At 45.5% G+C, this 24,473-nt stretch overlaps 3 protein-coding genes across 7 annotated transcripts in view; 1 reads left to right on the top strand and 2 right to left on the bottom strand.

Moving 5' to 3' along the window:
* LOC147128916 (protocadherin-15-like) overlaps positions 1–11,247 on the top strand; it is an 89,499-nt gene extending 78,252 nt beyond the window's left edge. Inside the window, exons 35-39 of one of the 2 annotated variants that reach the window (XM_086016756.1) lie at positions 4,675–4,696; positions 5,080–5,118; positions 5,238–5,311; positions 7,708–7,837; positions 10,214–11,247. In XM_086016756.1, the coding sequence (XP_085872882.1) occupies positions 4,675–4,696; positions 5,080–5,118; positions 5,238–5,311; positions 7,708–7,837; positions 10,214–10,915 (967 nt within the window). In that variant the 3' untranslated portion in view covers positions 10,916–11,247. Of the gene's footprint in view, positions 1–800; positions 3,407–4,674; positions 4,697–5,079; positions 5,119–5,237; positions 5,312–7,707; positions 7,838–10,213 lie in introns of those variants that run through there. The other variant, XM_086016755.1, reaches the window with a different exon arrangement.
* LOC147128915 (glycylpeptide N-tetradecanoyltransferase 1-like) overlaps positions 1–11,787 on the bottom strand; it is a 139,326-nt gene extending 127,539 nt beyond the window's left edge. For 2 of the 3 annotated variants that reach the window (XM_086016752.1, XM_086016751.1), the window contains exons 1-3: positions 11,568–11,773; positions 6,329–6,398; positions 4,626–4,777 (exon numbers count right to left, since the gene is read on the bottom strand). The gene's annotated coding sequence lies outside the window, so the exon portion shown is untranslated. Of the gene's footprint in view, positions 1–4,625; positions 4,778–6,328; positions 6,399–11,567 lie in introns of all 3 variants that reach the window. The other variant, XM_086016753.1, reaches the window with a different exon arrangement.
* A 516-nt stretch (positions 11,788–12,303) lies between these two features.
* plce1 (phospholipase C, epsilon 1) overlaps positions 12,304–24,473 on the bottom strand; it is a 49,089-nt gene continuing 36,919 nt past the window's right edge. Inside the window, exons 26-45 of one of the 2 annotated variants that reach the window (XM_086017149.1) lie at positions 24,282–24,343; positions 24,032–24,197; positions 23,715–23,822; positions 23,479–23,595; positions 22,767–22,925; positions 22,533–22,668; positions 22,334–22,375; positions 20,265–20,383; positions 19,837–19,954; positions 19,029–19,166; positions 18,353–18,649; positions 18,104–18,267; positions 17,400–17,661; positions 17,203–17,321; positions 16,936–17,064; positions 16,639–16,836; positions 15,877–16,071; positions 15,570–15,782; positions 15,023–15,134; positions 12,304–14,461 (exon numbers count right to left, since the gene is read on the bottom strand). In XM_086017149.1, coding sequence (XP_085873275.1) covers positions 14,277–14,461; positions 15,023–15,134; positions 15,570–15,782; positions 15,877–16,071; positions 16,639–16,836; positions 16,936–17,064; positions 17,203–17,321; positions 17,400–17,661; positions 18,104–18,267; positions 18,353–18,649; positions 19,029–19,166; positions 19,837–19,954; positions 20,265–20,383; positions 22,334–22,375; positions 22,533–22,668; positions 22,767–22,925; positions 23,479–23,595; positions 23,715–23,822; positions 24,032–24,197; positions 24,282–24,343 — 3,039 coding nt within the window. In that variant the 3' untranslated portion in view covers positions 12,304–14,276. Of the gene's footprint in view, positions 14,462–14,930; positions 15,135–15,569; positions 15,783–15,876; positions 16,072–16,638; positions 16,837–16,935; positions 17,065–17,202; positions 17,322–17,399; positions 17,662–18,103; positions 18,268–18,352; positions 18,650–19,028; positions 19,167–19,836; positions 19,955–20,264; positions 20,384–22,333; positions 22,376–22,532; positions 22,669–22,766; positions 22,926–23,478; positions 23,596–23,714; positions 23,823–24,031; positions 24,198–24,281; positions 24,344–24,473 lie in introns of both variants that reach the window. The other variant, XM_086017148.1, reaches the window with a different exon arrangement.

The following is a 24,473-nucleotide window of genomic DNA, read 5'->3' as shown; positions in this document are numbered from 1 at the left end:
TTGGTTATTTGTCAAAAGGAAATCTGCAAATTCTCTGAGCACGGTGAAAAAGCGATTGGATTCTTCCCTGCTGTCATTGATAGTTGTGATACAGTGGCTCCTTTGTATCGCACCACTTTCAGTCTAAGGTGTTTGCAGTCTACATCCCTTAGCCGTGATGTTAGTCCAACATCATTGAGTTTTACACCCCTCAAACTCCCCATTGCAACTTTCTCAGTAGAGTGGAGCTCTCCACCAAGGGTGATTAATCCTAATTTGGACATGTACCCAAATGGATGCCCGCCCCTTTCCAACACTTGACGTTAATATTCATCCATATTCTCATCACAACATAATTCCCCAGACATTATCCTTCATGTCATCTAGTAAAGTTAAATTGAGGCACCTTGACTCTTCTTGGTTGTTGAAGACGTTTCCCCATTAATCCAAATGTCTTCAGTTCTTTGTACCTTTGGTGGGTTTGTCCCCTGAAATTCTTTGTTGTTTGTAAGGGTGGCTGGTGAATGACCGTTTAGGTCTGGTAGGAAATCTGCTCATTAGTGGCCATTTTTGACCCACGGAGTGAGAAAGTCCTTGTAGGAGAGATGTCAAGACATTTTTGCAAGCAGACAATGAGTGATGGCATAGGAAGGAGGAATCATCTTCAACAACCAAGAAGGGTCCAGTTGTCCAGAGTCCTTGATTCAACTTTCAACTGCAATTTATCATGACTTGCATGACTTAGAATCTCCACAGACATATCCTTCACATCACTCCATCTTTCATTTCTACTTTTTCCTTCCCCTTCATCCTTGGGGCAGCCCTTGTGGCCGCAGTGCCGGAAGTTTGGACGAAAGCGATCGCCAACGCCTGATTTCCGATTTCGCCACCCGAGCGATCGCCGCCCACCGGCAGTGCGTCGCTAACGGAGGGGTGCTCAACAAACTTCCCAAGTCTGAGTCCAGCATCACCTTTCTGTCAGATGAAAACCCTCTGACCATCAAAAATCCCATCTACCATGAGGACGGAACCTTGAGCAGTCCAGAGACTCTTGGACGAAGCCAGAGGAGGAGAGACCTTCTCGGGCACTTCTCCCCTTCCAGGAAAGGTCTTCGAGAGGCCTGGTTGAGGATCAGCTCCCCTGGAGGAGACACGGGATTCAGCGGGTACAGCGGCAGTGATAGTGGGAGGGGATCAGGGGGCGGCCACAGCTGGACTCTCCCTTCGAGGCTACATCGCAGAGAGATGTATGACGCCTTGAGGAGACAAGTGGTTATGGATCCTGTGCAGTGGGAATTGGAGCTCCTGAAGGCTGAATTCAAAGAGAGCAAAGACGCCGGCCTGGATTCAGGATTTGAGCCCGGGTTGGATTTGGATCAGATGGTAAGCCCGAGCCTTGAGCCTAAACTGACAGTTAAACAACAGGCCCGACAGTTTGAGCAACAGGCCATCCAGGAAATGAGACAAAAGCTAACCAGAGACTTAAGGGCATCTCTGGCACCCGATATTCTACTTTCTGTTTTCCCGGACTCCCCTCAGCATCCCAAGTGCATCTCAGCCCCTAGTGTTCCAAATGTCCAGCCTAGAGAGAGTCCACCGAGTATCATTATCACCCAAACGGATGGAGGGACGCCACCGCCGAGCCACAAGCCGACCCCACCTGTGTTACGACGCTTTGGGACAGGTCTAACAGACAAGCAGAGTTTGGAAGACAGCCTTCAGGTGCATGTAGACATTATCCCCGATCCTCCTTCCACTCCACCGCCGCCACCGCCATCTGCTCCTGCACCTTCCCCACCTTCACCACCTCCTACCTCCACTCCTCCACCTCCCGTCCACCCGACTTCCCTTCCTCCCCCTCCTCTCTCTCCGACGCCATCTCCCTCCAGCCGCCCTCCGCTGCCACCGCCTCCCCCTCCGCCGCCCCTCCCTCCCCCTCTGTCACCCTCACTCTTGAGACCATCCACCTTTGTGCTGCCTTCGTTTTCGGAGGCACCTGCCCTGCGACCCGTGTCCCTTCGGCCCACGCCACCACCCCTGGCTGTAGAACCGGAACCTCCCCGCAGGGAGTTGAAAGGCATCTTAAAAAACATCCAGAATATCGCAGAAATCGAGAAGTCTGTAGCCAACATGTTCAGCCAGATCGATCAGAAGCAGATCCCACTCATAAAGGTCATGAAGAACCGTGCGTCTTCTGATTCTGTGGACTTGCTCGACTCCTCGGATGTATTAGCTGGAGGAGAAGGAGTAGTGGAGGGAGAAGAAGGAGGAGAAGTGAACCCTTCACCTCCACAGATTCAGCCAAACCCAAAAATGAACTCTATTGTGGTCGAGCTCGAGAAACGATTCCCCCCTCAGTCCACGGTCCTCTAGCCTTCACCTCTTGGACATGTAGCGCACACTCAATTGCAATTTATTTTTACATTCCCATTCTTAACTTGATTCATGTGCTGTTTTAAGGAAGAGGAGTAAAAGGACCTCAAAACATTACTTGTTAGTGATCGAAGGAAAATCACATCCTTCCGGACACTAATGAGCTCCTATTTACTGTAATAATCAAATATAACAACACGTGTTTCACATTAAATAAGAGTGAATAATATCAAGAAAGCCTTTCTTTAATGACCGTTGAATCTAAGGAGGAACTATTACACTATTACTATTACTTACTACTATTACTTTCTGTTCACCACAACTCTTGACCATCAGCCGGGGGCCATTATTTTCCTCTCTTATCGCGTCGTAAACAAGTTTATTCTAAGCTGTGCATTCAATGGGCCTTCAGTGTCAAGTATCAAACGAAAACATCTTTCAAACTGAACTGAACTGTTTCTCGGGATTTCCTCTCGTCGTGCTGGGTGAGTTCCAGATGGGATTTTGCAGTTTACGATGACCTTTTGCTTTTTTTGTTTGGGTTTTTCTACAGTTAGATGAGATTTGTTCTGTTATTGCTCTCTTAGTGACCTAGTTTGCTTCAAAAAGATTAATGTAACACAACTACCCATTCATGTTTGCATTTTAATTTTAGCCAAAGTGCATTTGAACACTTCTTTGGGGGAAATTATGACAATGTATTTTTCTGTCATGTAGTTTATATTATTCTTGCATCTCTATTAACAAGGGTTGATTTATGTAAAATTCTGTAATGTAGCGTGGCATTTTTAATCACAACACGTGCAACATTTTTACAATCGTTTCCTACTAGGATCAATTGCGTACAATGTTTCTGTCAATAAAATGTATGGGCCTCAACTACAAGAACTTTGTAGCAGTTTTTATCAATACACACTAGAATTATAAACCTCAGCTCTTATTCAAGCCTGTTCACCAAGATCACCGCTGCCCTTCACACTTTTGTAAAGTATTTCCGTTTGCCAAACTGTTGGCTGAATATCACTGATCACTTAGGGAAGAAAACCCGGTTATGAATGAAGAACGGATCACAAAGCCATCCAAGCCAACCAAGATCCTACAAGCACATTTCCAACCAACTCTCTCTCAGGGATTTTTGTTCTACGTCAGAGGGAGAAGCCTTTTGATTAGAAATTTGTTTGAAAGGTAAAAGGCCAAAAGATTGAAGGGTCAGCACTTTGCTGAGGCTAAAGGCTCTTGAACGGCTGTAGGTGTGTGACATGAAAGAAAAATGACAAGGGAAAGAATCGGGCATTTTAGGGCATTGTAGTCTATGTTCTGAAGAAAATAATAATGTTTGCTTTGTTGTGTTTTTATCACACACATACACACAGCGAGTCAAGGTGGAAAGGCTATAAAAGAGTCAATCATTCCATGTGTGTTTGTGACAGAACACAGATTGTCTGCAGGGGTTTTGTCTCCAGACGACCTAATAATGTGTCTGTCAGAGCAATGAGTGCACAGGGATAGACTTATCTTTGTCTTCACCCCCCCACACACACACACGGAAGGCAAAAGTGTGTGTTTTCCTTTGAACCAGAGGATGACCTGCGAAGCACCTTTTAAAGCAGCCATTCATCTGTTTATCACGCCTTCATTTCTTCCCGGAGTCAGCGTGTCTATTTTTCTTGCAATTGGCTCACGCTCGTCCAGGCATCTTTCATCTCGCCTTTCACACCTTTAATTTAACACAGAATCCTATCTAGCTGTCTTTTTTTTTTTTTTTTTTTTAAACCCGGCACAGACACTTTTTAGTGGCTGGCTTTTTTTTTTTTTTTCCCCAGACCAATACTAGTATGAGTACTCATTCTTAAGTACTCACAAATTCAGAGAACCGATTCACTGATGTGCCAAACTGCCACAGTGTCGCGCCAACTACTGACGAGGAGGACTTACTCTATGTCAAATGTTATTGCCTTGCATATCGGTGGTTGGTATCGGCAGTCTTCATGAGAACCAGATACTTTGAAAAGTGGTCTGTATCGGCCCAATATCGATACGTGGTTTCGGTGCCGCCCATCCCTAGTTACGTCTAGGTCAGAATTCTGCATATGGAGTGGAAAATAATGTGCATGTTTCACATTTTGTCAATTTCTGTGACCTCTCAAAAACTGCACACACACTCTTTGGATGTCCTCGCAAATTAAATTCCCCCAAATGTGAAACGTTTGCCACGGTGTGTTTGAATATGAACTGGTTGCATAATGCCAAATGTGAAATCAAGATTCACTTACAGTACGTCTCTGCGCCGCCTCTTTTTTGTCCCCTCCTGTCACCTCACAGTCGTAGGTACGGACAACATGAGGTAGGTCTTGGCTTGCTGTCTGTTCTCCGACGTTGCATGTTGTTTCTTTGCTTTCCTCTCTCGCATGCTCATCTCTCTTTTCTTCTTGTTTGTATGTAAAAAAAGAAAAAAGAAAGTCATTAAGTTTATTGTCAGTTCCTTTTACTTATCTGCATCTTGGACCTTGAACTGACTTGAATGAAGAAACCAACGGCATGTTCCTCATGTGCAAAGTTGACATGCGGCCACAAATGTGTATTTATAGACTGCTCATTTGTGGCAACCCAAACTGAAAATGACAAAAACACATTCCGTTTGGGGACATAAATGTGCTAATTTTGTGATAGAGCGCCTTATGTCCTCAATTTGTGTTGTCATCTGCTGCTTCTCTTTTCTTCTGGAAGACACAACAACTCCTCCGACCTTCTCTCCTCAGACCTGAGGTACAGTGTGTCTTTTTTTTTTTTTACCTCTTTCTGGCTCATTGTGGGAAGTGATTCATGAGCACGTCTGCCTGCTCTGTGTGCGTCCATGTAGTATTAACAGTCCGTCCTTCTGACAGGAGTTATCCATGGAGTCTGGTATCGACCCGGGTCAGGACTACTATACGCAGGATTATTACAACTATGATCACGGGTCAGTAATGCTGTATTGTTAAATTCATATATAAATTCTTGGGGTCCCTCAAGGTTCTATGCTAAGGCCCTTCATGTTATCACTATGCTTTCTTTCCCTACCATTTTTTTAAAAAGATGCCATACAATTATTAGTGCTGACAATAAACTGAATGAATGTGTTTCCACAAATAGTGACACCAGTGGGTACATGCACTTTCCATATTCCCTGCCCCAAGTGAACTAAAACTTATTATTTGAGCTATACTGAAAAAGCTATATTGTCCATACAGTGTCGATGTGTGTGTGTTACTGTAAAAGCCTTCTTCAGTTATCTTCTATTGGAGTAGCAAGGCCGGTGCATTAAACACAAAATGACGCGGTCGATCAAAGCATGTGTGAATGAGACAATGATGGATTTCCTCCCCAAAGTGCATGTTATTCCGCACACTGACTGCCAACAGTGATGCATTGTATCGAATTGTGTAGAAATTATAATTACAGAGTGCATCTTGGTTTTTACACTGCCACCCACATTACTACACAATGGCATTCGTGTACTGTATATACGGTATATATGTTTAACGAAAGTTGACCAGCTGCAAGTCTCGCTCATTATTTCTTCACAACTTCCTGCGCACACACACACACACACAAGTAGGCACAAAGCTAATTCTGTCTAGGTAGTGTGGCAACAGCGCTAATCAGGCAGCCTGCCATGGAAACACAAATACAAACACACACGTTCACAATAGGCCAGATGCTGCTGGCTCGCAGCAAAATCCACCAACTCATTTTTGAATGTGTACATAAACGGGAGCAGCAAAATCACACCGTTTACACCCTGCGGGATCCATATCTAATCGCTGTGTCTGTTGCATTTGTTAGGGTTCAAGCTTTGCTGGAAGACAAAGCACTAAACAAACTTTCTAACAAACAAAGTTCACAAGAAAACGCTAACAAACAAACGCAAATGCACGAACAAACAGAGGTGGTGTTTTTCCATTGCAGGAATGTGGGAATTGGACCTTGCGCTCACCTGAGAAATCCAAATGAATCTCTTTGGAGTCCAAATGAGAGGCAAACCAAGCAGCTCCAGCTGAAGTTTACTGTAAAAATGACGCATAAAACAAAAGAGAAATAAACATTGGATATTTATATACATTCAAACAAAAGTCAGCTAGCTCAATGCTAACATATAGCCAAATGTGAAAGGCTTTCGATAGATGCTGCAATGTTTATAAAGCTTCCAATAACTAACATAGAGAGCAGCAACACTTACAATCAGAGCATATAAGAAAACTCGCAAGCATAGATCTGGAAAAGCTCGAGAATGAGCTGCAAAATAATGAGGAAAACTATCATTTGAACACTTTTTGAAGAAGCATGTTAACATCAAGTGAGTGACCCTAAGAAATGTTACAACAACAGAACTGGTCCAAGGACCAACGATGTGGCCTGTTGCATTTTTATTAATTATTTATATCTGTCACCTGCAACTATTTAACCCCAATGTTTGACTGCCCCCTGGTGGTCGTTGGGGGGGAAACATAAAATGCACATTGACTCTATGAAATTCTCAATGGGGGTTAATGGCTGCAAAATCCCTTTAGTATCTTTTATTGTCCGGTTAAGACTTATTACTTTAGATTTAGTGCCCATACTAAGGATTATCAGCCTTTACGAGGGAACTCGTCATCTCTCCCACCACCCCACCCATCCACGATTGTTTACTGACCCCCATCTTCCTCCTCCTCCTATTTGTTCCATTTGTTTATGACTTGCTTGTTCACTGCAATCGGATGGCACAGGCTTGACTGTAAGCTGAGTGATTACATGAGGCAACTTTTCTGTCTCGGGAAACAAGCCAAAGGACTCCGAGCAGATTTGTTATTTTAATCACACGGGCATCTATTGTAGCCAGGATATCATCTTGTGTGTGCATGTGTGTGTGTGTGTGTGTGTGTGTGTGTGTGTGTGTGTGTGTGTGTCATCCAGTCTCTGGCTCCAGGGCCTGAGGTCCATAAGCGCTGATACACGACCGCATTTCTTTTGGCCGACGGAAGCAGGCGACTCTCCCGGAAGCACAGTGGGACAAAAAGAGAAAAATCGATTCCTTTGGGGGATTTTTGTTTTTTTTTCCACTAACAAAAATGCCTGCTGGCTAGAAAATGCTCCTTTTGTGATTAAATAGGGTTTAGTCAGGCATCCATGAAGCGTACCGCAATGCCGCCGCGTTAAGTGGCTCCGGATAATCTTTTGTTTGTTAAGCTGTCTAATTTCGCTGGTCTTCACCTCTGATTGGTTTAAGGTCAGAGAAAAGATCATTCCGTTGGTTTGCTTTCGCACAAATCTCGAATATCCACTTTGTCTTTGCATATCGCTTCTCTTTTTCATGCTTTTTGCGTGTGTGTCCAGCTATGACCTTCCTCAATACGGCAGTCGACGGAAGCTGATCTCGCCCTCGGGTCTCTACGATGAATACGGCGAGGTTGTCGTCGATGACGACGGCAGCTATTACTACAGCCCGCAGGAATCCGATGCAGAGGTAAGCACAACGGGCTGGAAACGTATACGAGGTGAAGTGTATGATATTCTCTCTTAATTAGTTTGATTCCGTCAGCGACATCTAAATGACCCTATTTCAACTCCTACATACTTCCAATTTCAAAAGGATTCTTATTCTACCCGGCCTCACAATACAAGAGCGCCACCTAATGCTTAGCCTGTTTCTTAAAGTCCAGTTTCCATTACTCCCTAAAGTGTCTGCATTACTGTATCATTCAGATCGCTCACTTGCTATTCTAAAATGTTTGCTCTGGTCTTCGGGATGATGCCCCTATGACAGCAGGTTAGACGACATTTTCAAGGAGGCCCATTACCGCCCCACCGTCCCTACCGCCATACTCGTCCCCGGCTTCCAAACGGCACCACAAAAACTACCCCAGCGCCCCTCACGAGTGACAAAACGCAGCCAGCCGAGGATGGCGCAAAGCCAGTGAGTTTGGGCACCGCGGCCAAGCTGAGAGCTCTCATGAGTTCGCTGCTGTCCTCTGGTACAACAGCTGGCCAGCCGCCGGCCATCCACCTGCCGTGGAACAAAGCCAGAATCGAACCGGTGGGCGTTGAAAGCAGGGGGAAGTTGGGGGAAAGAGAGGGAAGAGGTGCGGGAAAAGACTTTCAGAGAGGGGAGGCAGTGAAGAGAAATAACGTGGCGGCCGGAAGACGGGAAGAAGATGAAAGGATTCAAATATGGCAGGCCAGAGCAGAAATGGAAACTTGGGAGAGGATCAAGGCAGGTGGGGAGGGGTCCAGACCGGAGCACAGGGGAGAGCTTCCTGGTTTGGTCCCCAATGGCGCTCTCGTCATCAACAGGACTTATCAGCGAGGGTCCGCCGAGGCTGCCCAGTCGCCGCAGAAACAAAAGCCGAACGACTCCCTCAGTTTTATCTCCCTTAACAGAAGACTCCAAGGACCAGCCAGGGTGGCTGGCCAAGTGGGGAGCAACAGCAAAGATCGGAGTGGCGGGAGGTTTAGGAAGACGTATGACTCCGTAGGAGGTATGAGCATCTCTGCATTAATGTCCGATCGCGGCAGTGCAGCAGAGGGGGGAAGGCGGGGCAAGCCGGAAAGAGGGGACTACAGCTTTTCAGAGGCATGGCACACCCGGCGAAAACTGTTTCACGATCACCGTGATTCCGAATCGGAACTGAGCGACTCCTACATTCCCAGCTCGAGCATTTCCACCGAGCGCGAAGAGACTGAATCGGACACGGAAAGCCAGTCAAAGAGCAGCAGTCGCGACGGGGAGGGAGACTCTGAGAGGGAGTCGGGATCACAGAGCGATGAGCGGGAAGACTCTGGTGGTCAAAGAGGTGCAACTACATGTCAAGTACTAGGAGGTCCCAAGAGACGAGGCACAACTAGTCAACACCACAAGAACAAGGCAGAAGGCACTAGATACTCTTCAGTTTCTAAGCCCAAAACACATGGAGACTCCTCTAATGAAGACCAAAAAGAGAGGGCGCCATCGCAGACCATCGACCTCTCGGACGCCCTCTCACCCATTATGGAGGACACCGAGGAGGAGACAAGCGCCTAGAGGCAAAGTACTGGTCAGGACGGGGAGAAGGACTGAGATGAGGCCCTGGCACAACTCCTCTTCTTCAAGATTTTGTTCTTTGCCAAGAAGTAAGATTTTGAGTGTGCTGCCGTGACCTGCTTGAAGTTACGTTGCCTTGCTGACTTTCTTGGTTTGGGTTTGATGTGTGCCATGGTGTCCTGTCCTCTTATATTCTCATAACAGTTTTCCGGTCAAGAAAGGTCTGTTTCTACCAATCGCTTCAATATTAACCCTGACCTGACTTGTGCTCAATCCGAACATATTTATTCAAGAATATGTTCTATGCAGGCTCACTAGTTGGAACAAGGCATTCTGATAAATATTGCGTTTGTGGAATATGAGTTAATCCACCCGTTTTTTGTGCGTTTGTGATGTCATTTTCAGTGGACAGAAATGACAAAATGGCCGCCCACCTGAGATGGCTAAAAACGGGTGGATTTTGCTGCTTAATTCTTATTCCACAAACGCAATATTAATCAGAATGCCGTCTTTCAACTAGTGGGCCTGCATAGAACATATTGAAAAAAAATGTTTGGGTTGACTTTCCACTTTAAAGTAAATACTCTTGCGCTCCTTTTGTGTAAGATTGACCTTGAAAAGAATCATTTGAAGACAATCAGAAAAAAACAACCTAAACCTTTTGGGGTATTTCTGGTTGCCCAACTGCAGACAGGTTCGTGTGAACCTTTTCAATTCATGTCAGCTCTAGCCAATTTTCCGCTGCACCAGAAGTACCCCAGCGCCTCTTGTTTACAAACGTTGCGAAAAGGGCTATTGACTTGTGTTTGTGTCCAATCCCAGCACGGCAACCGAAAACGTCGGATCAAGCTGGTGTTGGACCGCGAGTACGAGACCAGTTCCACGGGTGATGACAGCGCCCCAGAACCCCTACGCGGCCGCTCCACCACCACCACATTCAACAACCACACCAACGTCAACGGCGGCCTCTACGTGGCCCAGAACGGCTCCGTCATTCGCACCCGCCGTTCCGTGACGCCCACCAAGCCCCCGTCACCCGTCTTCAGCTCACGTCTGGCCAAGCACTTTAAAAAACTGGACAAAATGGCGGCCACGCTGGAGGAGAAATTGCCCCTGAACAGCCCCAGAACTGTGGCGGACGGCGGCGTCAAAACCCTGCGCACCTTCAAGAGCTCAGGTCCAGCGAGCCCTTTGTTTACTAAATCTGACATCCATAAGACAGTCAACGTGTTCGACACTCGACAATCCAGCATTTCCTCGGAGTCTGCAAGCAACGTGGGCACGGAGCAGCCCTCCAACGTGGAGGAGGGGACCGAAGGGGGACTTAGGAACGGGACTGGCGAGGACAGAGGACTGGCGGAAGGCGAGAGAGATTCCAGAGTGGACGGCAATAACTGCGAGGGCGACGAAGGCCTGGTCATGAGGGATCTTCCGAGATGTCCCAGTGAGAGGACGCAATCAGATGAGGAGGAGCTTTGGATGGGGCCCTGGAACAACCTTCACATTCCCATGACCAAACTATGACTGACACCCTCACACATTACAACAATCTTCAGACGCAGTCAATTTTCATTTGTACTTAAAAAAAAAAAAGACGCTCAAGTGCCAGTTTGAAAAACGCTAATCAGCATGTCAAAAGACTTCTAGGCTGCAAAGTGGACTTGATTTGTGTGAAACTTTACAGCTTAAAAAAAGTCACATAAATCATCAAAAATTGCCTTCAATTTGATCTTCGTGAAGCACTTTTTCTTTCCCGTTCAGTGTCACGGCTCACCTTGAAAACTGTCCGACTCTTTGCATCGACTCGTGACGTCTTGTAAGATCTTTGCCAAGGTTCTTGGCAAAAGGTATCAAAAAAAAATAAAAATGTGATCCAATGGCATTCTTAAGTATGTGCGACTGTTTCCTTTTTATGGAGTTGAATGGATGCGACGAACATGTTCTTACTCACGACCTATGTCACGGGGGCAGAGGCTTTAGCAGGGAAGCCCAGTCATCCCTCTCCCCAGCCACTTCAAATTATGCTCGCGTGTTTTTTGTAATGAAGTGTTCGGAGGAGTAGTGACTGACTGATTATATGCTAAGTTAGCTTCACATGAAAACGTTTGCCATCACGCTTTTTAACATGTACACAAGCTACGTAGGGCAAAAACACAAAAACAGATTAAAGCGTTACCTTGCAGTTGAGCGACGCGCTTGATTGCTGCCTTCAACACAGCTGTGGGGGGGACCGCAGGTTCAAATCCAAGTATCCAACGTCAACATCCTAATGGAAATGATGGACCCTAATCCCAAACACGGATAAAAAATGAGTGGAATGTATCACGAAGAGCGTCGGATGTAAAAACTGCCAAACATGTACTCACGTCGGCGACACCTGCGCCTAATTAAACAGGAAACTCTCACTGGCTACAGTGTTTACTTTCCACCAAGAGAGGGCGCTAATCGCTTGTGAAAAAGGAATATGACTAGAAGAAAAAGGTAGCGCAAGCGAGTGACCAAAATAATAATAATAATAATAATAATAGAATAAACGGGAATAATAACTGCTCTGAGACAAATTGAAGATGTCAACTTTGAGCCGAGATCTGTTGTATGTACTGATTCATTGGCTGTGGTTTATCAGCTTTGAATCCGAGACTAAACATATTTTATTGAACCCAAGGTATTTTGAAATAACGGTTGAGATATGTAGGGTCCCAGCACGTTAGAGCCAATGACAAATTAGCGAAGAAAATGCCGGGAAAAGAGCACATAACAATAAATATTGCAATGGAGAAGCCCAAACCAAAATCAAATCTGAAATTGCTACTTTTTTTTTTTTGCTCAGTTTAACATTAAAAATATTGCCGTACAGGTTGTAAACATGAACACTAACAGGAGTGACGCAATTCAAAGTATCCAACATGCAGCACAGTAACCATGTTGTATTTTTATTGTTATTCCAACATGCAACAAATCCACAAATATTCATCCAATGAAAAATTCAAGTAACAAGACAACCTTTGCTGTCATCATGGTGAATGTGTACGTTTGTCTTAATGAAAACGACCACTTACATAGTCAGCAGTCAACAAATTGTCAGTGGCAATATATATATATATATATATATATATATATATATATATATATGTATATATATATATATATATATATATAGTGAATAAACTACTGAAATATTAAAATAGTGTTACTTTTCTCCAGCAAGTCGACCTATTTAAAAATAAAAAATGTTGAAACTCCAGAACGACTGAAGGGATGAATAGTAGATTGAATACTTTTCACATGAATTAATCATTTGTCACAATTTACACCATCAATAAAGACAATCTCCTTTTCAATTCATTAAAATAAATAAAAAATAATGACACATCCACGAAACAACAGTTAAATGCCAACCAGGGCTTTAAATGTCAAATAAATAACATCTCTCAAACATTAAGATACATAATAATAATAATAATAATAAATCCTGGGGGAAAATTAAAGGTTGAAAAGAATAAACTGCAGAAACCATAGGACAGAATCCCTTTCTGTTTAATTAATAATATTTATCTAAAAAGTGGCAAGATTTTTATCTTTGTGGGCCCTTGGAAATAAAATCCCATTTAACCAAGATTAAATAAACTACCACTGCTGTCACTTTTCAACACATTAAAGGTCTCGTTTTTGGACCCGGATGACAACAAATTCATTATTTCACATAAAATAAAGTTTGGTAATTGTCTATTCTTACCCTGATTAAAGCGGACATAACTATGAATATTAATTTCAATGAATAAAAAATGTGTTCCTTTTGGAAGATGGAATGTGAATTAATGCCAACAACCCCCCCCACCCCAAAATAAAGATATTGACAAAGGGGATGATATTGCAAGTCTTCCTTGAAATGATTTAGTGTTATTATATTGTAGTGTATTTTCTTTTAGTTTTTTTCTACTAAGAAAGAACATTTAGGAAAGCAAAAAAATTCTAAAAAGTGAAAATTCCACAAATCAAAAAGGGTAAAGTGGCCCCAAACATGTTTTAAAGTCAAAGATCATTACCAACATACTCTAATCAGAATCAGTTCAAACTGAAAAAGAGAAACCTCGTTAAGCCAAAGACATTTTAGGTTTGGGCACCCGAATCAAACTTTTCAACTGGGCTGAAATCAAAAGAAACAAATCGGATGATCTATTTTTGTTTGGACCATCCAATCACGTTCAAGCCCTGTGAAACCAACTCCAAAAATGTACAAGAAAAAAAAAGCAATTGTGCAAACTGCTGTTTGATGACCTTTATGCCGCATTTCTCTGAAGAACCAGCCCTAGGATTGACCTGACGTATTGATATATTACTTCGTATTTAGGGTTAGGGTTTAAAAGACCTCTTTATATTAGGTTTTTTTCTGCTGGTAAAGTAGCAGTCCTTAAATCCACGAGAAATGAGCTTCAGATCACATGACCACAAAATCAGAAAAAAACACAAATAAATGATAGTGCGATATTCTGAGGCCAAGCAAACATTATCATTGTAGCGAATGAGCCCACTTGTCAGCAACTGCAAAATACAATTCATTTAAAGGACCACCTTGAAAGCTGATGTTTACGTTTCGTGTCCTGCTCTACCTTTAAATGTGCATTTTTCTTTGTCCCTTTGCCGCCCAAAATGTCCTTTGACATTACAGTACGCTGATGCAGTAAGACAGGAAGTAAACAAGCCAGCTCGTCTCTCTTGTCTCCAAACGTTCCTCCTTCCCCCCCCTCTAACATGAACCTCCGTCACCTTGATTCATCTCCGAACGTCCTGGACGCGAAGCCGCCGCCGAGTTAGCTCCGTGGCGCGGCCCTTCAAGCAAGCAAGAAAATCGGCCACAAGGATGTCGCCTTCACGCCAATCCCCATCATTTGTGGACCTTCCAGTTCTGAAGGATGTGAAGCTTCCACGCCGCCGGGCTGAGGGAGGAGGCGGGGAAGGCGTCAGGTCTTTGCTGCCCTCCGGCGGACGGGGAAGACGGGGTCTGCGGGCGACGTCCCGCCCCGACCCTTCCCTCTGCCATCCACGCCTTCAGTCCCGCACTCGCGCACCCTGCAAAGGTGACAATTGTTGACCGCCGATGTCATAAAGGTCACACAGGTCGGTTAGTGTGGCGGGTCAACACTTGCATGGCGTCTTTCATTTATGAACCCTGACATACTGCTCATTGTGCATACACACATAGTTCTCGGGATTTTTTTTTCAAGCTCCCTTTTGACCACTGTTATCCCTTTCCCATAGAAAAAAAATCATTTATGCCATGTACAGCTTCACAGTTTTGAGATTGGCAAACCTAAAGCGATTCAAGTACAGCTAACTGGGTAGCACCAAAAATAATTTCGTTTTACATACCTTTGTATATTTTGCCTCACTTTAGGAAAAGTCATCGCATTTCGCAGTTGAATGCCCAAAATATCCCGAACAGTATTTAAGGGTTAAATGGCCATACAGCAAACAAAGTTACACAAAGCACAACACTCGGTCCAAGTTAAGGTTGTTAGACAACAACGCGGTACAATACCTCTGCCGCACTCCCCATGCACAGAGCAGAGTGCGAGGCTCACTCGTGCAGCTCGGTGAGCGCCACGCAGCATGCAGCCCTCTCGTCCTTACTCTGGGCGGCGCCGTCCACCGCCGCGCCCGTCGTCATGCTGCGACTGCGGCTCGTCAACTTCTTCAGCTCGCTGGCGAACGACATCACCTTCTTCTTGTCCTCGCGCGCCACCTGCGCACACGCGCCGAGAGAAGAATGTCATTTATCACGGCCGGATAGCTGCCCGTTTACCACAAATGAAAGGAACGGGAATGCCAATCATTTGTTCCCGCCACAAATACGTCAATTCGTGAATGCCAGGCCACAATTATGTGGGGCTCCACTGTACACGAAGAAAACGACCACAATATCTCAGGAAGCCAGCAGTCATTCATCGCAGAGGACAAAGAATATATGCCTGTTATATGAGTTGGCGCACTGTAACAGGGACGGTCGTCCTTAGCTCGCATTAAGATAAACAGCAAAGCAATGTCATTCTAAATACACTGTCTTATGTTTACTTTGAAACTTCAACTGGGAGTGGCGAAAAAAGAAACAGCTTGAACCAAAAGTGGAGATTCCTGCAAGTACATCCATACTGTATGCTAGTCCTAGTAGCAACGCTACCTGCTCTTTCAGCTTGAGAATGAACTTTCCCGCGCCCCTCCAGTGACTCTGTGCGTGATAGACGCACTCCTGATCCAGAAGCACGCGCTGGACAGGCTTGGCGGCGGACGACTTCTTGGAGCCGGCGTCCTTGGTCACCTCCTCCATGAGGACGTAGTCGCCGGGGTTGGGGTTGGACAGGATGCTGCACGAGTATTTGGCCTTGGACAGAGTCTGGGGGGGGGTGGGGGGGGGGGGGGGTAGTTGAGGGAAAGCATGTTTAGAACAGAACATTCTGGAAAGCAAACTTGGTGTCCTAACTCCTAACCTGCTGTATGATGTCCTGCGCGGAGCTGTAGCGCGGAGCCTTGATGACGGTGTGAGGCTGCTCCGGGGACACCTCGTGCACCTGGACGAAGAACATGTCCTCCTCTGCGCCGCTTTCTCCTCCTCGTCCCACCCCTCCAACAACAGCGAGCACCTCCTCCTCACGCTCTGCCACCGCGTTCTTCTCGTTTAGATTCTAATACCGGCACAAAGATCGCATCACAACCTGCTCACGAATGACATCCAATCAAAAACGCCCTTGCAAATATAATACTGTGGGCCTCCCGCATACTTTTTATATTCACAGATTTTTTTTCAATATCTATTTTAATATTTTTCTTTGGAATTTTTTTTTTTTGGGGTTGAGCTAAACCATTTTTGGTGAAAAACTAGGGGGAAGTAGCGTTGGACGTTGGTGAAAGGAACATTAGACATTTCTTTTCAAATTAAGAGGAAATGAATTAGAACATGTTGCAAATCGTGGACTCCTGCTTATTTTATTGTAAATTACAACTTTTTTTTTTGACCGTTGTGCATTAGTTACGCAGCTTTCCTGCAAATGACCCAACAGAAATAACACAGATGATGTTAAACATGCTTTCTTCGGGAGTTGCTAAATCAAATTCGCCTCGCATCTATTCATCAATACTGTATATATACACAATGCTGACAGATATCTAATGCGCAATATTAGCTGTAATAACAACTTGGCAAACACAAGAGGGAGCAATACTCCCAGTTATCAGTGTGAGTGTGTGTCTACCTCCTCTCTGGTTCGGAGACAGATCCTCCCCACGTAGCCGTCCTCGGCATCCCAGCCGGAGACTAGCCGGACCAGCGCCTCGTCAGGCGCGAGTGGGCGACGCTGAGAGCAGCGCTTGGTCTCGCTGCGCTCCTTGGACAGGGGAATCTTCTCCTCACACAGGAAGTAGTCTGTGGGATTGCCCTCGGAGGTCATAAACTAGGAGGAAGGGGGTCATTTAGAGAAGGTATTAAAATGTCAAATTGCATCATCAAATTTTTTTTTTTTTTTTTTTTTTTTAAATGTAATCTTCCTGACCACGTCTAGCAGTTGTTTGCTCGTCGTATGCTCCGTGACGGAGAACACAGTGAAAGGTTCTGGTCCAGGAGCTCCGTGTACTGTTACTCTGTGCTGTTGCGAGGCGGTCTTCTCCTCAGGGTTGAACATCTTATGTAACAACACAAAACAAATTAACCATGAACGTTATACAGTGTGAGTAAACTGTCGGTATGGATTTCTTCCATACATTCCTAGATATGAATTTATTTTGAACGCAAAAACGGTTTCCAACCTCATGCGTCTCACCTGGGGCGACGGACATGCGCCGCCTGTTGGACTTTCTTCGACTCTTTTGCTGTAGATGAACAAAGTGGACACTTCCATCGACTCGTTGTGTTGCGTTCTCAGCTGCACGTGTCTGTAACCTGAAACACACGGCAAACGCGGTGAGACGCGATCGCGGTTTAAAGACGAGGAGGCGCATAAGTGCAACGCCGTCCGACCTGGTTTGAGGGCCCTCAGGGGCAGCGTCCTCTGAGCGGTGGTCTGCGAGCTGTTGTTCTCCACCACGGCCAGCCGCAGGAAGCACAGCTCCTCGAAGTGCACGCTGAACTGGAAGCGCTCGCTCCACATGGGGTTGAGCGTGTTGCGGTGGATGGGCTTGGTGCGGAAGTGGCAGCTGTCGCCCGGCGTGCCCAGGACGTCCACCTCCACGCAGGGGCTGCCGGAGCTGTTGGCCGGACACACGTTCTGACCTGACACGATCTGGGGGGAGGGAAGAAATTACTCTGTTATTATCAAATAATCTATATATCTATATATAGTTATAGATATATAGATATAGATGTATAGATATAGATATAGATGTATATCTATAGATATCTATCTATCTTTACATTTATTTTTAAATTCTCAACAATTGAATGTGGCCAAATGTTCCAAATCCCTGACATTAAAACACGCTCATCCAAAAACTTTATGAGGCTCTGGTGCTGCTCACTATTGTACTGCTGAACTCATCCTGTTTACTTTCACGGCTGTCAAATAACGAAATTAACAGGTGACCTCAACATAAAGCTGTCCAAACACACCTAAATGGACCCAAATGGAGTACTTTAAAGGTACTTGTGCGTCACTGGCGGTTATTTAACGCCTCAATTCATGTCAGTGAAAACACACGCGACTCTTGTATGTTTCATATGCTCACAGTGAGGCAATAAACGGCCGGGCTGCTTCTCTCCACGTCTCTCTCCATGGGACAGAACTGCTGGGAGAGAGGACAGCTTCGGTCCCAAAGTACGGCCGGCTTCAGGACGTAACCGCAGCCGCCGTTGGCCTCGAACAGCGCCGTGTTCAAGTGCATGGGCAGGTCTGCGGACAAAAAGAGAACCGCTTCTTTCTTTTTAACCGCGATTCATCAACATGGAAAGTTGTCTTGGCTCTGTCTTTTGCTGACCGTCCGTCTGGTAGTTGAGCGCCACCAGCTGGATGCCGTGCAGCCAGTAGAGGAGCGGATTGGGGTTGGCCGAGTCGATGCGGGTGGCGGCCGGGTAGGTGCGGAGGAGCTGGCACGCCGTGTGCTGGATGAGCTTCTGCGAGTAGCGCCGGCACAGGCGCTTGGCGGCGTTCTCGTTGACCGAGGAGATGTGGTAGCACTTGGGCGTGCGGATGATGGAGCTGAGTGACGTCGGCGGGTTGAGCGACGGCGGCGTCTGCTGCTGCTGCTCGTCCCAGCTCAGGCGCTCGGCGCCGCCTGGAGGTAAAAAAATGAATCACAAAATGGATGGACAGATTGTGGAGTACACACTGACATTAAGGTGAGAAGAGTTGGAAAAAATGTTGCAATTCATCCTAATGGATCTCATTTCTCACACATTAGGAAGAATCTATGCCTTTGAGCATTGTTATATTGCTTGTCTGCATGTGTTGCTGCATCTTTTGTGCTTTTATAGTCATTATTTGAAGGAATGTCACTCACGGAACTCGATGCTAATTTTCCCATCAGCATTGAACGGGATTTTAAACTGACTTTAACATAAGCTCTGACGAGATTTCTAAAACAAAGCATGTCTTGCATTTAAACACCGCATACAAAGTGCGCCATTCTTTTTGTTGACGATTTTGTGACGTACTTTTCCCCGGCACGCGGCTCTGCGTGGAGACCTCCCCCGTTGGGCCGCAGCGAGCCGGAGCCGTGCCGAATATGGACTTCCTGCTTTTGCCGCGGTCCTTCCCCCTGCCCGAGCCGGATGGAGACAGTGTGGACAAGCCTGTGTGGGGTGCCGCAAATCAGTCAAATAACCCAGAAATAAATTACCTTGCCTATTTATAATTAAATATTGCTATGGAAAAAAATGGACATCTGGATGGACCTTTTTTGGTATTTTAAGCGCGATAGATGCATAAAAAGGATATACTCCATCATTATCCATGGTAAGTTTAAAAACTACTTAAAACTTGGCCTGCGCATTTAATAAAGACTTTACGAGGGCGGCAGCCAGCCGCTCACCCTCGCTGGGCTTTGTCACAGCTCAGGTCAACAAAATAAAAAGAACAGTGGGAACACAAGGCTCGGTTTATAAGGGCGACGACGAGAGCAGCTGAGGGAGGAGAGAGGCAATAATAAGCAGGACACATTTCAGGGAAGATAAACGATGACGAGGAATGAAGTTGTTGAATTTATGAGCACATCAGCAGGAAGTTCAATCGCTACAATCGTGCTGTCCAAACTAATATGAATGTCTTTCCCATGGGGGAGGAAAGGGATTCATCATCTTAGTGGGTGTGCACTGTGGGAGAAGGAGTGCAGCGTGACACATGGATATTGAATGTCTTGCAATGAAAAGTTATATTCAACGGGGGGAAAAAAAGAGGAGCCGTCTGGCTTGGCGTGTCGAGAAGGGGGGAAATTTCCCCCCCCCAGCCGCAAAGTCTGCTCACCTGGGAATTTGACGGCCTGGCAGTAGATGACAAGGTCAGACAGCTCCTGCGCGATTTGCCGACTCTCCTTCTTGTTCTGAGGGAGGTAGAACTCCTCGCCCAGCTCCATGTCGAACACCTGCGGGGGCAGGAAAACCAGGGGCGGATTTAACAGAAGCAAAACGAAAATTTTGCAGGGGGCCCGAACCTCTCATTTGAAGTCATTGCTTTAGTCTTCATTCACGTGCCACAAAAAGACATAAAAACGCTAAAGCTAGCATGATCGTTTTGACTGCCTCCCATTCCCTTCACATGCAATGGACCGTCCCCACTCTCAATGCTAACATGAGCCACTTTCGTAACCCGGAGAAGCACTTTTCGTTTGAGGACCTCGAACGGACAATCACACCAGGGTGTCCCACTGCTGAGTGACGCTTAAGTGCGCTGACCTTTCCTTTACTCTGAGTGCTGCTGTCAGCCTTCTTCATACGCTTGGGCGCTTCGTCCACAGGCTGCTCCTCTTTGTCCGCCGAGCTCTTCCCTTCGGATTTTTCCTCCAGGAGGTTATCTGCGAACACAGGCCATATTTTTTCCCATCAATCTAGTGAGGTTGACTGCGCTAATTCGGCAAGATTTGGACGACGTAAACATCATGGTGCGGCAAATCACAAAAAACACTGAGTAAATTCATGTTTTTGTGCTCATGTCTCAGGATTCGAGCTCGTCTGATTCCTCGCATGTAGTAACAGGTGGGAACAATCAAATACAAACATGCAAAAAAAAAAAAAAAAAAGCTCAGGAAGACTCCCATCAGCCCCTCGCTCACTCATTGAAGAGGATGCAACTGATAAGAGCAACAGTAGTTAGTTCTGCCTTTCCGCTCTGTCTTCTTAAAGGGGAAGTCAACATTTTTTTTTCAAGAATATGTTCTATGCAAGCGCACTAGTTGAAATAGGGCATTCTGATAAATATTGCGTTTGTGGAATAAGTGTTAATCCACTCGTTTTTAGCCATCTCCGGGGGCGGCCATTTTGTCTTCTGTTGACTGAAAATGACAACTGCTCACAACGACCAATCACGCCTCGGATTCAGAAAACAGGTCAGCCGTTATTGGTCCTTGTGAGCAGTTGTGATGTCATTTTCAGTTGACAGAAGACAAAATGGCCGCCCCTAGAGATGGCTAACAACGAGTGCATTTTGCTGCTTAACTTATATTCCACAAACTCAAAATGAATCAGAATGCCGTGTTTCAACTAGTGGGCCTGCTGGGAAACTTTTCTTGAAAAAAAATATCTTTGGGTTGACTTCCGCTTTAAGATCTGACCTTACAGTTCGGTTCAAGACGCTACATATTTCATTTCAGTTTTGCCTCTTTTCCACTACACTACTTCTGCATTGCACTACTAAACTGTGAAAACCATGCCACATTGAACCCTTCAGCCTTAAGGAGACTTGGATGAAAATGAGGATTTCCTGTATTTACTCATCGGGTAAAGAGACCCATTTTCTCCACTGGCCCGTCCTCAGTCCTGGGAGGAGGATCTAACATGTAAATGAACTGAAATTTGACCCCGTGTCACTCCGCTATGATGCCACACTATTAACGTCCAGCCTACGGGATCAAACAGGGTCAAAGTATCAGGAGTAGTTTTCCTAAAATTGTCCGTGAGCGGCAGGATTTTCCGATTGGGAACAAAGATGGGAAGGGGCTGTGGGGGTTGAGTGTGGCATCAGGAGAGAGTTAGTGCTGAGAGTGGAATAGGGTAGTTTCCCCCGGTCCGTTGTTTGGCGTGGGGGCAGCGTAGGGCCTGAGAAACCAGATGGTTTTGTTTTGTTTCCCCGATGAGTGGAGGTCACAGGCAAAAACGGTGCACAGAGAGTAGGAAGAAGGGAGGTGATGTGTTTGTGGAAAAAGAAGAAAGCATCCAGACAATGTAACTTTAAAAAATACTGACTGGAAACGACAGGAAAAGTGTTTTTTTCCCCCACTATTGAGTCATAAGTTGCATATCATTTATATATATATTTTTTTTTTAGGGGGTTAATGGTGGAAGTGAATGCAGTGAGCAGGCAAACACACACAGCTCAAGCTTAAATCACAATGACACGAGAAATTGCAGTCATGTAAAGTGTACACATGAACCAACATGGGTGCACATAAAAAAATTCTATTCCATTCAATTTCCAAAAAAAGCAAAGCTAACTAGAGTGCCAGAGGGTCAACAGTCATTTTGTTGCTCCCCAGAGTCAAAAACCCAATTCAAATATCTGGTGTATGTATATGCTCATACTTTTAATTTCATTCCCACAACTATTTCCCCCCCATTGGAATTACTTTGAACAAAAAAAAAAAAAAAATATGACGAATAAATACATGAAGCAATCGCACTAATATAAACAAATCTCCTCAAACACAATAATAACAATGGGAGCAAGAAACCGCGGCGTTAGATGTAATAACAGCTAGCACTGCAAAACCTGAATGAGAAGGCAAACGGTGGTGCACATAAAGGTTTACCTTCCAGCCCATAGGAGGCAGTAGAGGCATTGAGGACATCGGCTAAGTGGAGAAGAGGTCAAATCAAATGGGACAGAGTTTAAAAAGAAAAAGAAATAAATTACATCGTAAAAATCAAGTATTAAAAGGAATGCAAAAGCATCAAGAACACAAAGTGAGTCAAGGGGTCACATGATCGTAGGACAAAATACGCGCTTACCATCTGATAAGGACTCATAGTCGTAATCGTACTCGTCTTCGTCCTCATCCTCTTCCTCGTTGCCGTGGCTTGCGGGCGAGGTGCTCCCGGGCGATCCGTTGCTGGCTTGGGCCTGCAGGTGGGCCAGCTGGTGAGCCTGAAGTAAGAAATACAAAAGAGTTAGTTAATCAATGACTCATTAACAAGCAAAAGAAATGGAATTGTGTTTAGTGGCCCTTTAAACGAGCGCATCACCTTCTGCTTCAATATGTCCACTGGTGCCTGGTGGGCTTTGAGCTTCTTGTTTTTCAGCAGGATCCTCCCGCGAAGCTGCAGCGGCGACGGCAGGTGGGGGTCGTCGCTGAAGTCGCCCTCGAAGAGGAAGCGCGTCACTAGACGGTCCCCGAACACCGTCTGGAAATTTCAATTTCAATTCAATTTCAGCAAAGGCGTTGCGAAAAAGACGCAATCCATTTGTAGGGAAGGCGATTGAGACGATTTGCTCAAGCCTCGCGTAAAAGATTCCGATTTGGAATTGTATGACCTTTTTGGTGTTTGCATTTTATGGTTCTACTGCAGACAATTCTTCCCACTACAGTAGACTGTATATTTCTCTGGACAAACACAAAAGAGACCACATAAACAAAGCAACGGTGTGTGTGTGTGTGTGTCAAAGAGTTGCGTGAACATGAAAAGAGTTATGTCCATCATGTCAGTTCCCCGGGGGTGGCAGACCACTGGGAAGGCTTAGCAAGATGAAAGCGTGCGTGCATTCCAGCACTACACTATCTCTCATGTGTGTTCTTGAGTATAAAAAAATAAATAGAAGGGGGGATTAGTGAGACAGGCCTCTGACTGGAGCATTGCCAAATGAAATGCTAAGGGGAGAAAAGTCCAAACGTTTGATTAAGTTATCACTTCCGGTGGAATTGCACGACGTGAATTTGCATTTTCTTCATGGCCCTACCTTAAAAATGTCGGCCATCTTGCGTTGCTGCGGAAGGGAGCAGTGGTTCTCAATGGACAGAATGACCGGCATGTCCGAGTTGACAAATGCGGAGCGGTTAATTGCTTCCACCACATCCTGAGGAATCGCGGGAGAGAAACGTGCTTTGGCTTTATTCAGGAATTATTCAGGAATATTACAGTGATGGTCTTACTCTGGAATTTTAATAGCCAACAAGCACCACATTTGTTCATTACCTTGAAAGGTATTTTGGTGGTGAGTGTGTGCCCGTGATAGATGACTGGCATGCCGTCATCGCCGTCCCAACAGTCCAGTTCCACACTCCTGCAGCCTTGCAGCAGCACCTTGAAAAAAGAAATCAACAGAGTTGTTTGTATCTCAAATAACCTTATCCCACTGAAATGAATGGAAATGCCGTTAATCCATTCCAGCCACTCAAGAAACAACAAACACCATTTTTTAAGAATAAAACTAGCACTCTATAAAGGTGCACCTAATAAAAACAGACCATGATAACAATTAATGCATCCGCCGAGACTAAAAAGCCGCTGACCTGACTGTAAAGCTCGACAGAGGACTCTCCTTTGAGCTGGTGTCCGGTCAGGTAGGTGTTGTGAGAGGATTCAATGTAGTAGTAGGACAGAGGGTACTGGAGCTCCTCAGGGTTCATCTGGGATTCGTCATTGCGACAGGCAAAGTTCTCCTTGTCCATGAGGTACCTGGAAGAGAAGGAAAGGCAAGCGCTTTAACACCCATTGACACACTATTGGGTTGACTATCGTGCGCGTTTGCGACAAGTGTACCTCGCGAAGCCTTCAAATGACATCCAGCCCATCAGTCTCATGTTTGATGACGGCTCAAATGTCTGCAAAGCAAATCCGTTCGTCAGCGTAATCGATCGCCACCTTCCTTCCTTCTGTCTGAGGTTTCTTTCAGCCGCATCCAATTCATTCATCTGCTCCATTTCCTAATCGATACCAGGCTGTTCCTAATCC

The sequence above is a fragment of the Filicampus tigris genome, chromosome 19, assembly GCF_054856515.1.
Source record: "Filicampus tigris isolate MCC_2025a chromosome 19, RoL_Ftig_1.0, whole genome shotgun sequence".
NCBI lineage: Eukaryota > Metazoa > Chordata > Actinopteri > Syngnathiformes > Syngnathidae > Filicampus > Filicampus tigris.
Note: the sequence above shows the minus strand (reverse complement) of the source record. Positions and strands in the feature narration are given on the sequence as shown.